Here is a 22,416-nt window from a genome sequence, read left to right on the forward strand (position 1 = left end):
TGAACCGGTTACACCTTGAGCTGAGCTCATAATAAAATAATAAGCAAGCGTTGACTTTAGAAACTGTTTTAATGTTGCTATGTGACAGTGATTTTATCAGTTTATGATTTAAAACAAAGTAAAAAGCCCTGATACCTCAACAAGTTGCACCAAGAGTCTTTTCTACAGAGCAGTCCAAATCTAAATGAAGGATGCACAGAAAAATATCTAATGTATAAAATGGCAAGGCATGACAGCATTGTTTACATGGTAAAGGTAAAACACAGGGGCTGTCAAATATATTATGTTGATCGTGACCAAATTACTTACATGTTCCTGTACTTTTCAGTTAAAAAAAAAATCTAGTATCTAGACAGAAAAGTCAAACACACTAAACAAGTGCACGCATACACTCACTACATTCACACTACTCATTTTTACAACACACTGTACATTAACAATACAACTAAGCTGGCAAGCCAAGACATTGTGTTCAGTAAAATGTTTCATTTAAAAAATATAAAAAATAGAAAAAAATAAGAACAAGGTTTTTAAAAAAATACACTTTAAAAAACGTTGAAGCTAGAAATATCCAAGTCCTCAGATGCCGAGCAAGTGGCTTAAATTAAAGTCCTGCGGTCACGTCGCTCAACTTTGATTATCATCTTCTCCTCACAGCCCCGGCATGATGTAGGCGATATTATCCAACGTATTCGACTGAGTTAAAATAAAACAGAGACAGCTTTGTTAGGAAACTGACAAAGACGCACACGATTGGTCAACTCGAGTGTACGCGACTCCACTCAACGAGCGCTAATACTTTACCAGGACATTCCGAGGACATCCGTTGAGCTGTGGTATCTGCGCGCTGAGACAGGTCAGAGGTCCCAGCGCACACAAGATGGAGTCCAGAAGAACGGACAGACTCCCAGACACTGCCACCATCCCCTAATACAAAGAACACCAGTCACATGACACGTCTATTCCACAGCGTACTACCAAAGAAACCTCTTCCAAAAGTAGTCTGCAGCGGTCTGGTCCTCCGTACCACTGAGACATGAACTGTTGGTACCCGGTATGATGAAGACTAAAAACTAGGATGTCAATTCAGTGAAAGAGATCATGTTTTTGGCTGAGTTTAGTCTGTTTGTGTTTTTGTACAGGGCTCATGCTTCGTTATCTTTAACACTGCCAGGTAGGGCCCCTGTACTGCGTTCATGTGGTGTCGTAACAACTGGAAACGTTCACATAAATGCCCCTGTGAGTTGGAACAGCAAATGTGAGCTTTAAACAATAGAATACGACACACCTTATATGTTTCCGTGTTACAACAACAATACATACAAGTCCAAAGTACGCCTTTGGGAGCATGTGAAGGCCCCATTGTCTCAGAGCGGCTTCAGTTTGGGTGTGTTTGTTGGCTTTGAATCCGTGCTCCACGCCTGTGTCTTACAAAACACATCAACGCAGACAGCAGGTGATACGAGAAATGCGACTTCTGAAGCACTGCTGCAACCACTGTGCACATGTGCACATTCCCTGTGGTGCTTTTAAATTCTGAATTTAGTCTTGGGTCCTAATTCTCTTCTAATTCCAGTATAAACAAAGTGTCAAATGAATGCCATATTTTATAAATATGAAGTATAGTGTTTTAATACTGCAGTAGTCTTTAATATACTTCCACCCCTTAATATTCCCTTGTTACACTTCAAATATAAAATGTTTATGGAATATGTCCACCATCCCCATCTGGCTTAGAGGTTCCATCCACAGCAGTGCACTGAAAATGCAACACATGGGCCCCCGCATGTAAAAACCTGCCTCCGTTTCCTGTAGCCGATGGCCAATCAGGGACAGGGACTCTCCCAGAAGCTGCAGGTGAGCCGCCGCATCGATGGGATCAACATCTGGGACTCGTGCCGGGGACAGGGACAACGCGCCCGACGCTCGGTTTGGTGACACCATCCCTGTTGCCGCTCCTACAGCTTTCAGGACCGAACGCAAACACAACAGTTATGGATGAGGGGTCAAACAGTAGAGGAGTCCCACAACGTATTAAACATCGTCAGTCTGCTGTAAAACGTTGGCGCTACCTTTGCTCTTGCCCTCGCCTGCACTCTTGTGTCTGACGGTGGTGGCCTCGGCTTTGTTCTGTTTATGCTGCAGATACTGAGCTTTTTGCCTCCAGACCTGCGCAGGACAAACATTCAGTGCACCAGCACGACTGCAAGGGGAACAGCAATATTCAAAATGATCTTTTACCAAAAAAGATTACGAATGCACAGAAACGCACCAGTTTGTCTTTCTCTGGCATCGCCTTCCACACCTCAGCCAGCCGTTTGCTGAGCTCCCCAAAGACTGCAGAGTAGGACAGACATATGGTTTCAAATGTTTAGTTCTAAAAGTGACGAGTGTCATTGCTGTGTGCTGGAAGTCACGACGCCACCCACCGAGCCCTGGCTGTTCGGCATTGATGTTGACCCTGTACTCCTTACAGAACACCTGATACGCTGTTGTGTTCTTCTTCTTGGGCTGAAAGAGGACAAAGAAACAGAACCGACAGAAAAGCGATTTGCTGAATTTTCAAGTCGACTGATTTTCAACCTCAAACTGCCAATGCAACTAAATATCCACCTTATCTTTTTCCTTCTCGTGCTTTTCCCGATCTTTCTCCTCCTTCTTCTTCTTCTTCTCTGTCACTCCATCGTTGCCTTGGTGGTGGTGTGGGGGGACGGGCGTGCCCATGGCGTACATCGGGCCGACGGCGCTGTGTGTGACGGTGGGGTGGGAGTGGCTATGTCCCCTCGATGAGTCTGAAGAGTGCCGTGCAAAGACAAAGGAATTACACATTTTGGTGCCGCGGCGGAAGCAGGAAACAACGAAGGGAAAAACCCACCTCCAAATCCTTTGCTGTGTTTTTTGTCCTTCCCACTTTTTTCCTTGTCTCTGTCCTTTTCTCTGTCCTTCTTCTTCTTGCTTTTTTTGCTCTTCTTCTTCTTTTTTGACATGTGTGTGTAGGAATCATCTATCACCAGTTCCCCTGCCTCCAGCTCCCCCCCAGATGACGAGCTGTCATCTCCCATGCCCCCTCCGTAATGACCTGAATAACACGTCCATGGATGTTAATGAACAACACACAATCTAAAACGAGTAAAATATTTTACAGTGGTATGGTACACTGGGACTCCAGGTGCACCAATGGCTTTGAATGAAGTTATATTTGTCCTTTAGCAGGCCATCTATGGCACTGCCTTGGTGATCGACCCCCCTAGTCCAACCCAAGCGCTCACTTACAGAGTGCGACCCCTAGTGGATTGATTAGGAATAGCAGCTAATTTTACACACCTCCCAACTCATTAGGTTTTCTCTTACTTCCACTACGTTTTCTCTACATTTTGGTTTGCTAACCTTGACTCTGCATCCTAGGAACATGGCCGCCACCCTCCCAAACAAGTCTGAAAACACCCCATGTAAACTTGTCAATACCACGCCTGTGCATGTTTGCTTAGGTTAAGACTGAGAAGTGTAATTATTTAACTTGCATCCAAATGAACATGTTTAGGGTTACCTTACCTTCCACCTCCACCTCTTTCCCGATGACAGGCAGTGGATCTCGACTCAGCTGCACTTTTTTCTTGGGCGCCTTTGAGTGCTGCATCCGGTCTCTATCCCTCTCCTTCTTTCCACCTCCTTTGGACGGCTGGGACGTGAATGGGGAGCTCTCTGCTTCCTCTTTCTCTGGCGACATGATGAGCTTCATCTTCAGACCGTCGGCCTCGCGTAACGTCAACGGCTCCTCTTTGGGCGCTCCGCCGTGGAATAGTGACGACTTGGAGGAAGACGAGGAGTGCTTCTTGGAGGATGAGGATGAGGCTGCGGGGCGGGAGTGGGAGAAGGAGTGGCTCCCTTTGCTTCCGCCGCCGCTCTCACGCTTGCGGTCCTTGGAAGAGTGCGAGGAGAAGGGCGGGTAGGAGGGTTTCTTATGTAAGTGGGGGCTAGGTTCTGAACCAGTTGCCAGCGGAGAGGTGATGGCCTGCAGCAGGCCCATGGCTGTGTCTGTAGGGAGGGAGGACGAGGGGGAAGAGATGGTAGGGGAGCGATCGACCGACTTGTGCTTTTTCTTGTGGGAAGGTGGACCTGAACCATCGTGGTCTGATACAGGGACAACATGGGAAAAGAAAAGAGTAAACACAGTTGTCTTTTTTGTTGTTGGTAAAATTAAAATATTATTACAGCACATCAACATCTCACCTCTGTAATAGTAGTCATCACTATGTTTCTTCTTCTTTTTGTGTGAATCCCCTCCAAGTGCGAACAGCTCCGAATCCTGATTTTGAATAACACAATTGCTTTTCGTTCCCCAATTTGGAGATAAACTAAAATGTGCTGAGATTTCTTAAAAGCTTCCTGTGATAATAAACTATTTAGTGACGTTAATGTTGATAGATAACCTACCTTGGGTCGTTTTTTGGAAGACTTTCGGACCTGAGCAGCGATCTCCTCTTCCTCCCTTAAGAGATCCTTGTAGGACCTCCTCTTCTCTCTCTGGCTACGCCCGGCTACAAGGCCTCGGTCTCCTTCCATCCCCACATCTACAATAAATGGTCAAAAATAGTGAAATGATTTGATTAAAAAAAATGGTTTCATTCACGTCTCTTGATATGTTCTCCATTCCTTGCGCAAACCAACAGTAACATTTTATTTATCGTGCATCTGACAGCATACATTTGCAAATCTGGGATAAGTGTGTGCTGTGGAATGAAAGTAAAACTACATTCAGTTTACAAGCAGACATTACCAATTCCTCCTTTATTCTTGATCTCCTCAAAAGCCATGGCTCCTACTTTGTCAAAACGTGTATTTGTCACAGTATGTCACGGACAACAAAAGGCAGGATTCTGACCTGTAAAGTGAACAGAAACCAAACAAATGCAAGTTAAGGTTATCCATCCTGGACAAAAAACAATCAGCAGTTTAACGAAACACAATAATAAAGGGGAGAACTTGGCCATTCGTGATTACATATTACGCATGTACAATAGTAATCACATTGTAAAGGTACGGAACGGCTACAAGAAGGTTGTACCGGTTTAGTCCTGCACTGAGCTGCAGGTAACCCCATCGTAACGCTGCTCAAAGTGTGGAAGAATCCAACGAATGGCTGCTAATTGAAGGAAAATACAGGATACGCTATGTTACAATAATGCTGTGGTCTGTCACCTGCAAAACAGTAAAACAAACGATAGCTCAACAAACTCCCGCCTACTTTCATCAAGATGCACAAACACACCCCCTCTCCATTCACTTTGAGTCGTTAGCTTCCAAACATTTCCAGCACTCGAGCGGGTCTCGCTGAGCGCGGCCTCAGCCCGCCGGTGACAGCAACTGAGGAAAGCCCGAGGCTTACTCTAAGAGCTAGGCCGCGCTCGTCTCAAGTGCATAAAATAAAGTGGAAAACATGCATTTAACTCTGCTCGTGTCTTAGTCTCCACTGGGGCGAAAAGCGTTTGCTGTTTGTACACACCAAGGAGAGAGGAAATACTGTGTCTAATAAATTGTACTACCTCTATGGATATCCAATTTACGCGGGTCCGGTCGCCATTTTTATTATTTTCGGCGAAGCAACAATACGTGTCGACGTAGGGGGAGGGGCTTCGGTAACGTAGCCAATCAGTGCGATCCTACTGTGCAACGTGAACACTAAATGCTGGAATATTGATATATTTAATTAAGTAATAAATTACACAAAATTACATTTTTTATAATGTATAAAATACAATATTCTACAATCATAGCCAAACATTGATTTATTGAATCACATATATCCATTGCCAACAATAGTCAAATATCTAAAAATGTTCTTTCACAGTAGGGTTCACATACAAACATTACATGCAACACAGGAGAAAAAGCAACGGCATAGAAAGAGGCCATCAATAAGAAAAACAAAAATACAACAGTGAAAACTGTTTAAACATTTCATGAAAAATGTCTTATAATTATCGGAGAACTTAGCTAGAAATGGCAGGCAAAAAGAGATCATGTCAGCACATAGAGACAGCTGTGACCCTTACACACACACACACACACACACACACACACACACACACACACACACACACACACACACACACACACACACACACACACACACACACACACACACACACACACACACACACACACACACACACACACACACACACACACACACACACACACACACACACACACACACACACACACACACACACACACACATTAGAGAGTGATGATCCCACTGCACCTCAGGGTTGGTTTCTGTTCCAGCTGTTTCCTGTTCTTAATGTATATTTCCCTAAAGGCTTTCTTTTATCCCTTTTTCTGAAAAGCTAACATGTGACACTCATTTCCTTCTATAAATAGATATCCACTACACTGCGGTACTGGGCTTCCATTTTGAGCATCTTTTCACTTTAACCAGGATAAGAATTTTTTTCTCCGTCTGCATTTTCAGCGTTCAGTCTTTCTCACAGGAACGATATGAAAAACTCCCTAAAGCTGTAAATGCTTTCAAAATAATCACGGTTTTATTTTGGTTAAAATGACATGGTGTGTAAATGTCACGGTCCTGAATAGTAATGCTGTAGATAAATCTGTACTTTGGAATATGGAGAGAAACCCCCAGAATTTTGGTTCAGTGTGGTTTAGTATTAACTTGTCTGGTCAAGGATGATGCAGCAGATGCATTCTCTTAAAAAGTAGCAAGGCTTCCTTGTACAACTCTTCTTCTATCTATCCCCCAAATTTTGTTTCTGTAGACTGAGCGATGTAAAACTGGCCAATAAATCGGTCACCTCATCCACCTAAAAAAGAAGGAAAAATAGATACAACCATGTGTGAGTTTTGGGGAAATTGAAGTAAATCCATAAGAATAATCAATACATACAAAAAAAGCATACATTTAACTTTAGTTACACCATGAATCTGATATTTATTCACTGAGTATATAAGTCTCACCTGCTCTTTGGTGCGTGTGTGCCGCAGCTGTGCGGAAATGTGCTCGAGTCTCTCTTTAGCTTCACTCTGGCCCATTAAGTTCAGGTATTCCCTCAGCATTTGAATAATCTACAAAGGAAAGTCAAATGAAAAATGATTCAGTATCCATCTAAACAAATTGAGCATGCTGTTGCCGAACCACTCAAGATCAATCCAAAGCAGAAGCCGGGAAAATGAACCCATTCTCTACCTGAGTGACTTCTCCTCTCAGGGTTTCTAAGCTGCGTGAATCTCCCTCCTGCAGAATATTGAGTTTGGAGCGCGCTAGATGCAGGGGGGTCCTGCCTGCTCGGTCCAGGGCATCCACACGGGCTCCTTGACAGAGAAAATAAGAGCACCAATTCCTCAGATACGTCAGTTATCTGGCAACATTTAAAACGTGTTGGGATGCCTTTGTGATTAGTTGACACTACTGCATTGGCATGGTGACCCAGACATACAGTATGAGTGGTTACAATCCTACATCTGAATTACATTAAGTTAAATGCTGTAGATTACTTTAAGTTGGCCTCTTTTTGTTTGAAGCAGCCATCTTTAAGTGGGAAAATATGGCAAACCGATGTCCAAATCAATTACACAATAGAACACCAACATGAAAGGCACTGGGAATCAGTTGAAACACGATTCTCAATAAGCAGACATATCACACTGCATTCTTCTACATGGAACCAGGGCAGCAGTACTATTGCTTTATATAATGTTTATAATAAAACTCAGAGTTTTAGAGATATACAGGTCCTTCTAAAAAAATTAGCATATTGTGATAAAAGTTAATTATTTTCCATAATGTAATGATAAAAATTAAACTTTCATACATTTTAGATTGATTGCACACCAACTGTAATATTTCAGGTCTTTTATTGTTTTAATACTGATGATTTTGGCATACAGCTCATGAAAACCCAAAATTCCTATCTAAACAAATTAGCATATTTCATCCGTGAGCTCTTCATGAGATCTTCATCTCCATAAAGCTGAAATATTTCAGTTGGTGTGCAATGAATCTAAAATATATGAAAGTTTAATTTGTATCATTACATTATGGAAAATAATGAACTTTTATCACAATATGCTAATTTTTTGAGAAGGACCTAAATACATATTCTCCTTTAGGGCAACAAACACCTTGAATAAAGAGTTTAAAAGTCTATCCCGTGCCTCTTTATCTTCAGCTAGCTTACAACAACAAGATCTCACACAAAGGCAAACGGAGCGACAGGTACACCAAAGAGGTTCACCTCCTCTCAGCAGCGAGGTGATCACAGGCACATGGTTGGTACAGGCCGCTGCGGACACAGTTGAAAAGCAGCAAGTTTAGACGCAAATACAAGAACAAAAGTCTTTTGAAAACACTTGTGCGCCGAACAGCGTCCCTAAAACTTTTGCTGTCATGTCGTTCTGCAGCTGCACTGAAGTGAGTCAGAGTGAAACCAGTTACGTGCCTTTCAAACCACACCGCTGCAGGCTTTACAGGGAGCGTGTGATTGTTCTTTCTTACCTAGATGGAGGGGGGTATTTCCCAAACTGTCTCGCTGGTTGGGGTCAGCGCCGTTGCTCAGCAGCAATTGCACTGCAGAGAGAGAGAGAGAGAGAGAGAGAGAGAGAGAGAGAGAGAGAGAGGAGGACATTGTGAAATAGTGAACTGTCACTGATAATAAAATACAGTGTAAAACAGGGATGCAAACACATGTATGGTCAAAAAAGAGCGAGGTATTTTTCAGCCCTCGCCCCGCGGCGAACATCCATACACTTACATGGAAATGTTAAAATGTTTAATAAATTACATGACTAGATGATTATATAACATTATAAAAAATATATCTAGGGCTGCAAGTAACGATTATTTTGATAATCGATTAATCGATCTATTATTTTTTTGATGAATTGAATAAAGAAAAAGCATTAAAAAGCTTTAATTTCCAACACATTTGTTCTATTTATTTAACAGAACTGCAAATTCACATTGCAAAAATACTTCAGAAAGTACAGGTTGCTCCTTGAAGATAATGTTGTTTTACAAAAAAAAGCATGAGGCGCCGAAAAGTGTGCTGTTTGCATCCCTGGTAAAAGGAAGAAAATCAAAAGAATTTGGTAAGTTGTGTTGTACCCAATTTCCCAATTAGACTGTCCAGACAAGTTAATCACCAACCTACCAATGCTCTCGTTGCCATTGCAGGAAGAGAAATGGAGGGCTGTCCTCCCCTTGTCGTCTGCGGCACACGGGTCGGTGTCATCTTGCAGGAGCTTTCGAACTGAAATAAAAATTAAAAAAAAACACACAACTGTGATCACCTTCACACTACCTGCGAGGCATTTTACTGCACCCACCGCACTGTTCATACCTGTGTCGATGTCGTTGCTGTTCGCTGCCTCCCGCAGTCTTTTCGCAGCTGGGGAAACACACATTGAAAATGACATGTATGTAAATATTGCTTTTGGTGGATGAATAGGATCTGATTGCATTTACATCAACAAACAGAGGCTCCATTCATTGGGTTCACACTGTCAAGAGAGAGAGGGGGGGGGGGTGATCAGCTCCTGATGTGCAGCTGTATACCTGCGTACTGTTTATTAGAGCATGGGTAGCAGGTTATTACACAGCTTCTGGGATTTTGGTAATAATATGATGACAAATAATACTTTCTTCTGGTAATCACTGCATTACTACCTGTGCGGGTATATCTAACTTACTTTATAAGTCGTATTAAATCAACATGCTCAGTTGTAATTCGTAGGTAAAGCTGTCACTTACCGTAGACATCTTTCCCCATGGGGCCGAGGCTGCGGGTCACTTTGTGCTGCCGCCGGGCCCTCCTCCCCGTCATTTTCCCCATCTTGCTCTTCACACTCCCGGCGCCGACCTCCGCGCACCCGGGCTCCCACAACAAGTGCAGGTACCGGAGTTCCTTCTCGTCTCTCTGTCCGACCTTACCCAACACCACTTTGCCCTCCCCGGTCCCGGTCATCCCGAAGCCGACAGCAGCGGTACCCCCGGGGTCCGTCATCTCCGGGGTCCCGACGCCCCGCGGCTCCCTGCCCTCAACCCCCTGCGCGTCGGCTTCGGGTCCGGGCTCCACCATGTACTCCCCCTCGGAGCTGGAGCGGTCGTTATCCGAGGCTGTCGCAACAATTGGGCTCCACCCGTCCATACTTTACCGTGACATGTGGATGCCGTGTTTGTGCTGCGGTCCTCGCCGCGGCTGCCAAAGCAAACGGGAACGACAGCGGTCGTATCACGTTATAGGACAACTTTGAATATCGCACCCGCTGCGTCGGCGATGCAGTCGCGCGGCACGTGTCCTCAGAACCTGCCTCGTCAAAGGCGTTTTATTCTCGGTGTTTGGCAGTATTTTGAAACGCAGGAACCCTTCCTAAACAGCAGCAAAATGTCTCCTATTTCACATTCTTTCATTGTCGCGGAGGTAAACGAGTAAAAGGCACACCCATTGTACGGTCAACAAAGAGCTGACCAATCAGGTTGCGTGTTGTTCGTTTTGCGCCTGTCCAATAGAATCGACGCAAATAAGGGAGCCAATCAAACAGTCATGTGCTGGACCAATAACCGCGCATGCGCACGCGTATAAAAAAGGTAGTCCACAAAACGTATTTACTTGGAATCCTTCTTTAATATGTTTCATCGGGTAATACCATGTAAAATCAATAATACACAAAACCTCACCCTACACCTATATATCGTAAAATACATTTATATGATATGAAAATGTCATACTATAATATATAGAGATTCCGAGATTCTAAAAATAAAGGAACATTCAAGGGAAAAGGTGCCTTTCCAGTGATGCAGTTCCCAAACTGAGGGTTGGGTCCCCAATAGGCCCCGTGATGATGATGAGCTGTGAGATTGTTACAAAATAAGGAAAAATTCAGTTACACTGTAGTGAATTTCTTAATAATGGCACTTCTTCAGACATGTAAACATTATCAAAGTAAACAAAAAAAACATTGACTCTTTGGTTGAATTTGTCAAGCCAGGTTTACAAATGACAAGGGTTTATAGATCATTTAAAGTCACAGACCCAAAACATTGGAAACCACTGATCAGCATCATGGCATTCTGTCAGTCTGATGGACATAAACAGCTTGAGAGGCATGGTTTAAAAAGGTAGGCTTGGTAATCTGTTGCTGTCAGAGGACTGTAGTAAACAGGTCCACCGTTTCATTCGGCCCAAATGTAACGATTACCTGCTTGATTAGATTCTGCACACTCAGTGCTCATCACAAGACTCTCCCACAAACGGATAACTTAACATTTGGAAGAACATGTAGTGGCAATATTCTTTTTTTCCATTCATTATGATCTGCTATATTTTTGGGGGAGGTAGGCCTAAAAGGTAAAGGTCAGTGTGGTCAACCAACGTGGCGACTTTCTGCATTCATTAAGAATTGGCAACATTGGGAGGGACTCTTTTTGGTTCCATTGCTTGAGACCACTTTTCTTTCTCAATATGGAAACCCCTCCCTTTAACACTCTTGGGCAAAACAATCAGAAGTCAAGTTTCAGTCCTGCAGAAAAGGAGGCTCCAGCTTGTGCCAGGTAGGTAGGAAATGCGGGATCCTCCCCCGATGTGCCCTCGTCTCGCTCAGTGGGCCTCGGCCCCCCGTCCTGACCGTGCTGCCACAGCCGGCTGTCGCGAGCGACTCCCTGCCGCTCCAAGTAACCCTGCTGACAAAACAGCGGCGGCCTGCGGTGGGCGAGGGACAAGCGGAAACATGATTCTGAAAGAGATGATAAAAACAGAAGGGGTGAGTCAAAGTACCACCTGTAATGAGACAATAAATGTATTCAGAAATGTATGTGGTATTCAAATTGGTATTCAAAAATAGTATTTGCAGCAAAAAAAACGGGGATCTTTACCTGCATAGAAGGCCCTGAGGTCAGTCTGGACACAGTGCTCGAGGAAGCGCCGCAGCGGCTGGATATGCGATATGGGAGTTCCCCATTCTGTGAGAAAGTCCTCGACCATGTGATGGATGGCCTTTGGCCTCGGTAAAGTCCAGCCGGAGGGACGGAGCTTCATTTCCTCATCTGGAAAAAAGGAAACAGAACTCAAATTAACCTTCAACCGGAGCGCCTTCCCTTTCAGTAACTGCAGTAACTCAACCCTTTAACGCCACTGTACTTCTTACTCACCAGTGGGAAGTTTATCATAGTAGTATAAAACTGGATGCAGAAAGTTTGATTTCCAAGCTGTGGTCCATTCGGTGTCAGCCCTGCCCCGCCCCAAGTAGTCAACTTTCTTCTTCCCGTACTGCATGACCAAAACGATGAGTCCGTGGTCAGAGACCTCGTGGCCCGAGAGAGAGGAGAACCGAGGCAGGGCCTGCAGTGTAAACTCCTCCACGTATTCACAGCGAGAGCTTAGAGTCAGGCAGAAACGAAAGCACCATAAAAAACACAGAAAAGTGACAACTTATTGAAAAGGAGGATAAACGGGGAGTGATACTTATAACATGAATATTTGTTTATCTGTGTGAGCTGTAGGATAACGTGTTTGGGCGTCTAACACCACCGGTGACATCAAGACACCACATGATTACCCGCGTAGAAGGATGACATCGCCGAGAACCTCAAACATTTGGTACGGCCCAGAGGCCTCGTTGATCCGCTTCAGAATCCACGACTGCAGCTGCGTTGTCGATAGTTCTGTTGATTGCCACGCGTTGCCATGGTAACGCTGTTCAAGCACGCGATGTACAGACCGCACTGTGGTAAAAAATGATACAGCGTTAAAAGATATCTACGAAATGACAATGGATTATCATCCAATGTGCACTTTACACACAGTGTGCATAGTCCACACATGAGCACTGTTGACTACGTGGACCGTTGGAACCGGACCACGTCGATGAAGATGCGCAGGCTTTGGCAGAGAGGACGCCAGAAACGCGGCTTTCACCTGTGTAACGGAATCCGTGGACGAAGCCGCCGGCGGATGAGCGGTAGTCTCTGGAGTGAGCGGCGGTTCCCAGCACAAACAAACCGGGGGTGTCCTCCCCTTCGTACCAGGCCGTCAGCCTCGGCAAGCGCCCTCTGGCGTTGTCGCTGTTGAGCGGGCGGGCCGAGCTGAGGAGATAGGAGATCAGGACGTAATGTGAGAGCACTCGAGGATAACGGGAGATGACCTGCAGATTCTGCCCCAACACAGAAGACCACCAGTCTGTACCTGTGGAATATGCTGAAGTTGAATCGGAATCCGAGGCACGATATCACCCGGTCGTAGGGCTTGCGCATTGAGAAGTTGTCGAGGTGATACTCGAGGGTTTCCTCTCCGGTCGCGTCGGAGCCGTTCTTCTCCTCCTGGTGTCGTAGGTACTTTTTTAAAGTCACATAGAACTTTGGCTTCTTCACTTTCTTCTTTGCGCCCGATCTGCTCCTGCATTGCTCCTTAAGCTGAGTGATGGCTATTTTATCCAGAGGGATCTCCGCCAGCCCATCTAAAGACTTCAGCTGGTATGTGTCCAGAAGATCATTGTTCACAGCTCTGGCAAGACAAAAACAGTGTAAAACATCACCTGGGGTACCCTTACCCACGGGGGGGCAAATATGCTGTAATAATAGGAGATATGAAAAGAAACAATAAACATATGTATGTAGTGTGAAATTTGATGTTTGTCAATTCTGTCACTGTTTGCACTGTTAATGAGTCCATTGAAAGACTCAAATTCTTCCAGACCAGTGAAAAAAAGTTTCATTTCTTTTTATGTTTTGAGATTTAAAAAAATAAAACACTGGTGGCTGCTTATGATCAGTTACAAGCCTTTCATTATTATTGTATATTAATATATATATATTACGTATTATGAGCAAGTTAGAATAATTCATCACAGAGTATGTTACTGAAACTCTCAGCTAAATATGATTAATATTCAAAGCTAAATATTCAATTTTTCTGCCTTTTTCCAGGAAACACATTGAATTCTAATTACTTCACGCATCGATATCTTAGGATCCTCTTCTTTCTGCATCAACCCCTATTATTTAAAATGAATAATGAACATATTTTGAGGGGTGTGACCAACGGGACAACAGAAAGGACCCCATCTCTAGCTCTACCTGAGATCTCCAACGTAATGGGTCTGCCAGGCCAGTCGAACAGGGTTGGGACTGAGCATGTGCACCAACTTGGCTCTTCCCGAGATGCTCTGGGCTGTTTCGAAAGCCGAGTTCCCTTTGCCCAGAATCAGTACGGCCTGGTCCTTGTAGTCCTCGGGATCAGTGGAGATGGACTCGTAGCCCTCGACCAGGTCGGAGCCCACGAACTCAGCCCTCTGAGGAACCCACAGACCTGAGGCCACCAGGAGGACGCTGGGGGGGGGGGGGGGGGAAGAATGGACTCAGAAAACAAAACCTTTAACCGTTACCTCAGGTTCAGGTGTATCGCAAACTACCTGCATTTGTAGTCCAGCTGGTGTTGATCGGTCAGGATGTATCTTCTGCCCTCGGGGGACCGCACTGCCCCAATCCTTCCGATGTCCACACCGTACCGGACCCTCAGCCCCAGCTCCTTCTCGAACATGGACAGATAGACCGGGAAGGCGTCCGCCGGCGGGAAGAAATCTCTGCTGACCCTCTTCAACAGGAGGTCGGGTCTGTGGCTCAGCAGCGAGTTCCAGTCGTGGCGCATGTTGAACTCTCGGTTCTGGCTCCCCGTGTAGATCTTGTTGATACTGATGAGCTTCCTGTGCCTGGGGTACCTGGAGAAACAGAGCGGAGAGCGGCCCCGCGTCAAAGGTGGATCAGCGGGGCAGGCGGGCGCCATTGGACAGGACCTTCTCAAAGCCGGCCTACTTGTTGAAGAAGCTGCCCGGCCCAGAGTTCCTCTCTATGATGACGTAGTCTCTTTTTGCCCGGGAGAGGAAATATCCCATCTGCAGTCCCGAGGGCCCGGCACCGAGCACGCAGTAGTCATGGCGGCGGGTGCCGTTCTGCTGGAGGCCATCGGGAAAGCACTCGGGGCAGCCAATCAGGATGAGGAGGGTCAAATAAGGAAGGTTCGGATCCATAACCTGCTGGACGTGACGCAATGTGGTAAACGCATGAATAATGACCAGACAACTCAAATAAATCACTCGGGCAAAAATGCATCAACAGGAGTGTTGTAGCATTAAGGATATTAACTCCCTATTACTAATATTATTTCACACACCCAACCTTAACCATGACCTAAATTGTTATAATATATTTCTTCAAATGGAAGCATGTGTATCCTATTTGGAGATCTATTTCAGGCTAAAGACAATTGTTTTTTTTCCGTACAGAGAAAAGCGTCTTAAACATAATTGTACTACTTCTCTTTCGCTCGTACCCCGTGCACGCGCGTGCGTGGATCTGTGACGTTAGCTAACCTCCACCGCGGCTCCCTGCAGCACAGCGGCTACATCTCAGATCCGCGTGCGTGTGACGTGGAACCAGAAGGGCGGCTTAACCACGTTATCCCTCTGCAGAGGATGCGGCGTCCCGGTTCCGGTTCTGGTCCCGGTCCTGGTTCCCTGGAGCCAGATGTGAGCTCGGCTGAGGTTCACCTACATAAGCACCTAACTTTCCCTTTTTATTTCAGTCGATCCCTGCCACGCAGCATCTGTGCTTTTCCATCGATCGTACCTGTCGAGACGGCTACATGTTTACTATTTGGCGCGTGTGTGTGTGTGTGTGTGTGTGTGTGTGTGTGTGTGTGTGTGCACTCCTCTGAAATTCCACTAACCCACAACCCCCCCGTCAGACAGCCGGAGCCAGTGGAGGGCTGCTTGCATAAGGGGGCGTGGCTACAGAAAGCCAGGGAACAGAGTTCAGCACACACTGGAATGTTAGTGCACGTATATGCTGCATTTACGGTATTAAACAAAGGAAAATGCTATTTTAATAGCAAATTCCGGATAATAATAGAAGTATGTATGTAGAGGACCTGTCTGACTACTCTTGTATGTATTCTTTTTTTTACTGTACAGATTTAGAGATTCCTTCAAAGTAAAAGTCCTATAATTGCAAGTTCAAAAACACTATTTCTCAAAGCTCGAAATGCAATTAAAACACATTTCCCAGTAGTTGCAGACAAAGACCAAAGTACTTGTGTTAAGGACCTCTCTGACTACTAGGATGCTGAATATAAAATATGAAATATTAATATTTTTACTGTACAAATTTAGAGATTTCTCCAAAGTAAAAGTCCTATTTTTGCAACTTCAAAAAGACAATTTCTCAATGTTTGAATGGCAATGAAAATATCAAAACTATGATTGATGCATGTGTGCATCTATTGATCTTCCATTACAAATTTTAAATATTTTTACATAACAAATTTTGCTATCATAAAACCTGATAACATATAATTACACACACCTATATAATATCTGACAATGAGTTACATATTAACCTTTCGAACAAAATGTTCGATGGCAAAGATGAAAAAAAACATAATGGGATACTAATTTACCCAACTATACCATTGAATTACACTGTGAAATGTGCATGTGCGCCACTCCCTTCATCATCTTACATTTTGCACCATTTAATCAGTTGTTACGTCATGAAACATGTATTACATTTTTACCTTTGAATCATTCCATTCCAAATTCATGAAGAATGTAGCAAGTCATTATCTCCACCGTAACAACCTTCTTGATCCTCACCAGTCAGGCTTCAAGGCCGTTCCACAGAGACTGCTCTCCTTGCTGTCTCAGAGCCACTGATGTCCAAATACGGCCCACTTCGATGGAGCGTGGCCCAGACCGTTAAAATGATGTGGAGGGGTGGCGCTGACGATACGGCCGGCGCCCTGGCGGGCCGGATTTTGCCCGCGAGTTTGACATATATGGTCTAGAATATTTAATATTAAAGTGGTTATTGACAAGGTTTTGGGGGTATTTCACACTGTTCTTTAACAACACGGTATGGTTGCGCTGGCCTGGGTCCGTTGTTCTTTAAAAACCTCTAAACTTTCTCCTTTTGTGATTCCCCTGGAAGTACACAAAGCAGCGCGCAGCTAAACTCGTGTCAGAGATCCTGGGCCAGAACTCCAGGGGGCTGGTCTGTAAATGTTGGGGGGTGACAAAGGCGATGCTACATACACAACATACAACGTCACATATTCAGCCTATGTTATATTCATATTGTTGGTTAATGAATACAAATCTGTATATCTGTCACGGTGACTTAACTGCTGCATAATTCATTGTGAGCATTCCCATGTTTGCAGCACATTTACAATATGGTGACAATTGAACAGTGCTGAAGATGTCACCAGATTTCTACACGATTTGAAATATTGATAAAGATATTTGTGAATTCCATCATGTTTTTTTGTTTATATACAAGTTTTGAATTGTTTGCGGTTTAAATCCAAACCACAAAATACATTTGTGAATCCTGCATCGTGTTCCTCCTCAATAAATTGGGACAATAATAATAGAATTATAATGGTCAACGTCGGCCCAAAAGGGCTGCGTTCCCATCTTCACCCCATCGTGCACTCTGGGATTGTGTCACTATTGGACTGGGAATCTACAGCTTGTAGAATTTACACGCAATACTTTACCAATTAACGCAAAGTCTCATATTTAGTATCAAATCACAGCCATAACTAATTCTCATCTGTGACCATTAAAACAATCCATTGCAATGCACTGTGAAACTCGTTTTAGGGGTCCTGTTTAATAAAAAATAAATAAAAGTTACGATTTCAAATACTTTAATTTTTTTACACATCATGCAGAAGCTTGATAACATTTGTGTGACAGCCTTGTAGATACAAGTGATCCAATAGCTGCTGCCATGAAGCCCAATTTAACCTTAATCCCCTCCAGACAGTGACTGAATTCTCTAAAGATGTCGTTGGGAGACAGAGTGCCGAGAACAGGAAAACACCAAACTATTTACATGGGCACAGGGTGTGCTACTTGACTCTGTAGAGCACTTTCCTCTGCATGCGGTGCTGCAGCTCGCCCCTCCTCAGCATCAGCTGGAGGACTTTATAGATGGCCTGCTCTGGGTACTTCTGTTAAGAGGAAGAAAGAACCAGAAAAGAGTGATGAGTCCTCAACATTAAAATATTGTTTAAAAATAAAGAAATTTCTCAGTGTATTATTTAAAGTCATTGTTTATATTGGATATTGTTTTATCTTTTACTACTTTCCCTGAAAATTACATGATAGTATTAAGAAACTTAATTATTATACTAGCGAGCTCAGCTCCTGGCCACTAACATTGGTACCTGCAGCCGTGTTGTTCCCTTTTTGATAAAAATACCGCATCTTGGCTTTTTTTAATAGCCGCCACTAAACTCAGTCAAAATAAGCGGATTCTTTTAAAGCCTGTCTTTAAATGTCATATCCGTGAACGGTTTGAGCTTTAGTGCAGATACGTTTGTAGAAGACAAGCTCATTATGTAATAGTGTCGTTCAGTGCGACAGACCTGTTTGGTGAAGTCTTGGACGATGCTGTGCTCGGACACCTGAGAGCCGATAGCGAAGCGCCTCTTCATCTGCTTCTCAACACGCGAGATCATTTCCTGGTCCTCCTGCGAAGTGAAGCCCTCCACTCCTGGTGGCAAAAGGTGGCGAGAGATGTTGAGACTGGGAAACATTTCCAGGTCACCAAGTCTGACACGAGCACCAACACACACACACACACACACACACCTGAAAGGCTGCCAGACAGCGCAGCGTCCAGCGTGGACACCTGGAAGAGTCTGAGGGCCTCGTCCACCTCTTCCTCGCCGGCCACAGCCTGCAGCTTCATCTTGGCCAGCGACTCAGCGATGCGCACGACAGCCTCCAGCTGCCTTGAAGAAGCAGACACGTGCACGTGTAACCCAAGAGCTCCCATGTAACCCAAGGCGGGAGCAGAAGTTGGGGCCACACGTTCAGCGCTGTCTAAGCGGAAGACAATACCTGACAGTGATGGGGATGGAGGGCCTTTTGTCGGACTCTCTTTCGTGCTCTCTTGCGCCGCTCCTCATCACCACGTAGCGGTTCTTCAGCTTCTCGGCGGCCGCGGCGGAGAGGCGAGGGCCACACTTACTGCAAACGTTCAGAGCCAGTCATTGTGATCGGCCCATTCTTAAATCGTTAAGGAAGCGACAGCTTGCGTGATGACAGAGACTCACGTTCTGGAATAGGCAATGTATTTCTTGAAGGTGGCCAGTGGAATCTCGCCCTCGACGCCCTCCGTCTGGGTCTGGGCGCTCAGGTGGACGTTCATCACGTGTCGAGCGAGGGTCTACAGGCGGAGGCATGCATTTCTTTTTAAAAAGAGCCTTCATGGACCCGTTCAAGGATGTCAAACAGCTGACACTCTGATCACAACAGAAGCATGTGCCTCCTCACCATGTCCCGCTGATGATCGTGGTGGTCTTTGATGATGAAGATCATGTCAAAACGGGACAAGATGGTTGGCATGAAGTCGATGTTGTCCTCCCCCTTTGTGTCGTCCCAGCGGCCAAACACAGAGTTGGCAGCAGCCAGCACGGAGCAGCGAGAGTTCAGGGTGGTGGTGATGCCCGCCTGGAGGGGGGTGGTCAAAGTGTACGGTTACCCTGGTAACCGCTGAGCACACTAAAAACAGCATCGTGCCTTAACAAACGGGTTAATACCTTGGCGATGGAAATGGTCTGCTGCTCCATGGCTTCGTGAATGGCCACTCGGTCGTCCTCTCGCATCTGAACCACACTTTAATCAATCAATCCGTGGACATGAAAGAGCCTGAATATCCTCCACCTGCCACACAAAACCCTCTTTTACCTTGTCGAACTCGTCGATGCACACAACTCCACCATCGGCCAGAACCATGGCCCCTCCCTCCATGATGAACCCGCGGGTGTGGGGGTCCCTCAGCACAGAGGCGGTCAGACCTGCGGCACTGCTGCCTTTTCCAGAGGTGTAAACCTGGGGGCCCAAAACAGAGCTCGGCATCAGTGAGTGAACTCGCTCGCTGAGCAACGCGGATTCAAGAAAACCGAACGCGATCATTACCCCGATAGGCGAGCACCTCTCCACAAACTTCAGCAGCTGGGACTTGGCCGTGCCAGGATCTCCCAGCATCAGGAGGTTGATGTCCCCCCTGCGCGTGAGGCCATCGGGAAGCCTGAAGAGACGGGGCAACTAAGCATCACAAAGCAGGCGCAGGGAAAGGGTCCGTTGCTGAAGCCGGATCCAGATCCGGATCCTCACCTCTTCCTCGAACCCCCAAACAGCAGACAGGTGATGGCCTTTTTCAGATCTTCGCTGCCGTAGATGGAGGGGGCCACGGAGCGCGCCAGGGAGCCGTACACGTTTGGCGAGGCGGACAGCGCTCTCAGTTCCTCCTCCTCCTGTGGAGTGACGGAGCCAGTCGTCCCGCGTCCTGCAAGGAGACAAACACAAGAGCCATCAGAACCTCACCTCTGCCCGCTAGAACCCCGTGTGTCACACTTTCAACATTTGGGGTGTCTTTTGGCAGAACGCCATCCTCACCTGCTCCTTCTGTGTCCACCTGGATGCCAACCACTCGCAGGTAGGACGCACGAATGCCCACACCGGCACTCTTCTCTCTGCCATGGGGCTTCACGGGGCCCGTCTTCTTGATGGAGTAGATACCCACGATGGTCACTCGGTTGCCCGGGACCACGCGGTCACACAGGTACCTGGAGGGGGGGGAGAGGAGGTTAACAGCTTGAACCAACAATCCAGCCGCACCTCTGTGGTCAGTGAGTGAGGGCAGGTGGTTTACCGGTCGCAGTAGAGCTGCATGTGACGGGGCATCTCGCCGTGAGGCACAGCATCCGGGGCCTCCTGCAGGCGGAGCGTCTGGAAGTCAACGCAAACGCAGCGGTCCGGGATGATGAAGTAGGGGTCAACGGGACACTTTGCCCTTCCGGTATTATCTCTGTAAAAAAAAAAGAAAAACAGAGAAAAAGGTCAAACAACAAGGAAAATTAAAAAAATATCTGACCTTTAGGTGTTGAAAATGCCACACGGCGGCGTTCACTCACTGGTTGCACTTGCGCGGCAGGGCGTAACCCTGCAGGCCCGGGGGCAGAGGGATGTTGTTGATGAGGTTGCGACAGCTGCGGCACTGCAGACACACCTTGGTGGCCTTCGCCCTCACTGGCGTGGCCGAGATGATGATGCCGTGCACCTTCACCAGACGGGACACCTGCTCCGACTACGGGGGGGAGAGGGAAACTTTGAGATGTGATCAGCTGGTCGACGACTGCGAGACACACACACAAAAAAAAGGGAGGCGCGCTGGGTACCTTGAGGCCGCGGATGGAGGCGTGATGCGCGTCGCTCCTCAGCATGACCTGGATGTCCTGGACGGTCTCCTCCCCCACGGGTCGGGGGCGGGTCACCTCGTCGGCCAACTCCTTCGCGGCTTCCTCCAGCTGTAGGTTAGACCAAATTATCAATGGGGGGGAAAATATGGTGTTAAACAGTTGTCGTCTTTTAATTTAGCAACTCCTGTTTCATCACATCAAACTCACCATCGGCAGGTTCTCTGAGGGCACCTTGTAGAGACAGTCTGACAGGTCCTCGTCAAAGCTGGCCAGGTCCTCCATCTCAACCTCCACCCAGTACTCCCCCAGTGTGTAGCGTCTCTTCAGGTCATCTCTGCATTAGAAACAAAAGGTTTGGAAAAATAAGGAAATTACAGGAGCCTCGCGTAAGTCAACTGGACATAGGACACATGTTCTGATCTGGATATTTGTTAGTCAAAAACGTTCACTTTTGTAGTTTACTGCTTCATTTGTTCACATAGAAGAAAGTTTGAAACTTCTCCCACTAAATACACGACGAGCTGCTGAGCTCCAACCACATTTCCCACAATTCTCTTCTTTTGCTTTCAAGAAGGCCCAAAAGGGGGGGGGAACTGTGATGACATAATCAGGGTGCTGAGCAGCACATTTTCATCAATTCCACATGTTAATTGAATGACTATTAGTTTAATATTACTGTTATTCCAGGCAGTTTATACCGTGTAATGTAACGGTGCGTATCCTTGTCCTTCTTATTAAGAGAGGATTTGATTCAGTCCCTGAACTCACCTGTACTTGTAGGTGAAGCCCGTGCGGTCAGTGCCCACTCGGAACTGGCGGAGGAACTCACGGAACCGTTTTTTGATCTGGATCTTCTTCAGCCCGCCTTCCTCCCCGCCGTGACCGTCGCCGCCTCCGAAGCTGTCGCTGTAGTACACTCCCGGGTCGTCAAAGCCGGACATTCTGAACTACTCGTACCGTGGACTATTTTCTTAATTAAAAGACACACACAAAATGGACGTAAAGTGCAGGAGGCGAAGCTGCTCGGTGTGCGTGTCCGTGAGCGAAAACACTGAAACTCTTTCCTGTGTGTTTCCCGCGCCTGGCGCCTGGCCACGCCCCTCAGCGGTGCTCGGATTGGCTGGAATCG

General features: G+C 46.1%; 4 protein-coding genes across 8 annotated transcripts; all 4 read right to left on the minus strand.

Moving 5' to 3' along the window:
• Positions 1-50: 50 nt before the first annotated feature.
• On the minus strand, positions 51-5,655 carry hmgxb4a (HMG box domain containing 4a). Of its 3 annotated transcripts, none has more exons than XM_037476431.2 (14): positions 5,544-5,641; positions 5,066-5,199; positions 4,778-4,882; positions 4,435-4,571; positions 4,231-4,306; positions 3,553-4,131; positions 2,876-3,079; positions 2,614-2,792; positions 2,430-2,511; positions 2,273-2,337; positions 2,073-2,169; positions 1,801-1,964; positions 805-927; positions 51-696 (listed from the first exon to the last, which is right to left on the minus strand). In XM_037476431.2, exons 3-14 carry the CDS (start codon positions 4,812-4,814, stop codon positions 652-654), a joined length of 1,788 nt encoding a protein of 595 aa, XP_037332328.1. In that variant the 5' UTR covers positions 4,815-4,882; positions 5,066-5,199; positions 5,544-5,641; the 3' UTR covers positions 51-651. The 3 variants fall into 3 exon arrangements, with proteins under 3 accessions (XP_037332328.1, XP_037332329.1, XP_037332327.1); XM_037476432.2 differs by lacking the exon at positions 5,544-5,641 and adding an exon at positions 5,246-5,526 and having other exon boundaries at positions 5,066-5,143; XM_037476430.2 differs by lacking the exon at positions 5,066-5,199 and having other exon boundaries at positions 5,544-5,655.
• A 113-nt stretch (positions 5,656-5,768) lies between these two features.
• ankrd54 (ankyrin repeat domain 54) lies at positions 5,769-10,467 on the minus strand. The gene is made up of 8 exons (XM_037476435.2): positions 9,770-10,467; positions 9,360-9,407; positions 9,171-9,269; positions 8,516-8,587; positions 8,256-8,303; positions 7,208-7,332; positions 6,979-7,086; positions 5,769-6,824 (listed from the first exon to the last, which is right to left on the minus strand). The coding sequence occupies exons 1-8, from the start codon at positions 10,164-10,166 to the stop codon at positions 6,750-6,752; spliced, it is 972 nt and encodes a 323-aa protein (XP_037332332.2). The 5' UTR covers positions 10,167-10,467; the 3' UTR covers positions 5,769-6,749.
• Positions 10,468-10,642: 175 nt separating this feature from the next.
• Positions 10,643-15,768, minus strand: foxred2 (FAD-dependent oxidoreductase domain containing 2). 3 transcript variants are annotated; one of them, XM_037477480.2, is made up of 10 exons: positions 15,385-15,768; positions 14,828-15,045; positions 14,428-14,733; positions 14,093-14,344; positions 13,203-13,520; positions 12,936-13,102; positions 12,577-12,742; positions 12,170-12,396; positions 11,894-12,064; positions 10,643-11,754 (listed from the first exon to the last, which is right to left on the minus strand). In XM_037477480.2, the coding sequence occupies exons 2-10, from the start codon at positions 15,040-15,042 to the stop codon at positions 11,522-11,524; spliced, it is 2,055 nt and encodes a 684-aa protein (XP_037333377.2). In that variant the 5' UTR covers positions 15,043-15,045; positions 15,385-15,768; the 3' UTR covers positions 10,643-11,521. The 3 variants fall into 3 exon arrangements, with proteins under 3 accessions (XP_037333377.2, XP_037333378.2, XP_037333376.2); XM_037477481.2 differs by having other exon boundaries at positions 14,828-15,048; XM_037477479.2 differs by having other exon boundaries at positions 15,345-15,768.
• A 1,661-nt stretch (positions 15,769-17,429) lies between these two features.
• mcm5 (minichromosome maintenance complex component 5) lies at positions 17,430-22,347 on the minus strand. The gene is made up of 16 exons (XM_037477545.2): positions 22,056-22,347; positions 21,495-21,621; positions 21,267-21,395; positions 21,003-21,175; positions 20,741-20,896; positions 20,485-20,654; positions 20,203-20,374; positions 20,005-20,116; positions 19,774-19,917; positions 19,626-19,691; positions 19,360-19,536; positions 19,140-19,252; positions 18,925-19,053; positions 18,673-18,815; positions 18,447-18,574; positions 17,430-18,029 (listed from the first exon to the last, which is right to left on the minus strand). Exons 1-16 carry the CDS (start codon positions 22,226-22,228, stop codon positions 17,928-17,930), a joined length of 2,214 nt encoding a protein of 737 aa, XP_037333442.2. The 5' UTR covers positions 22,229-22,347; the 3' UTR covers positions 17,430-17,927.
• Between the last annotated feature and the right edge of the window lie 69 nt (positions 22,348-22,416).

This window comes from Pungitius pungitius, chromosome 12, assembly GCF_949316345.1.
Source record: "Pungitius pungitius chromosome 12, fPunPun2.1, whole genome shotgun sequence".
Lineage (NCBI taxonomy): Eukaryota > Metazoa > Chordata > Actinopteri > Perciformes > Gasterosteidae > Pungitius > Pungitius pungitius.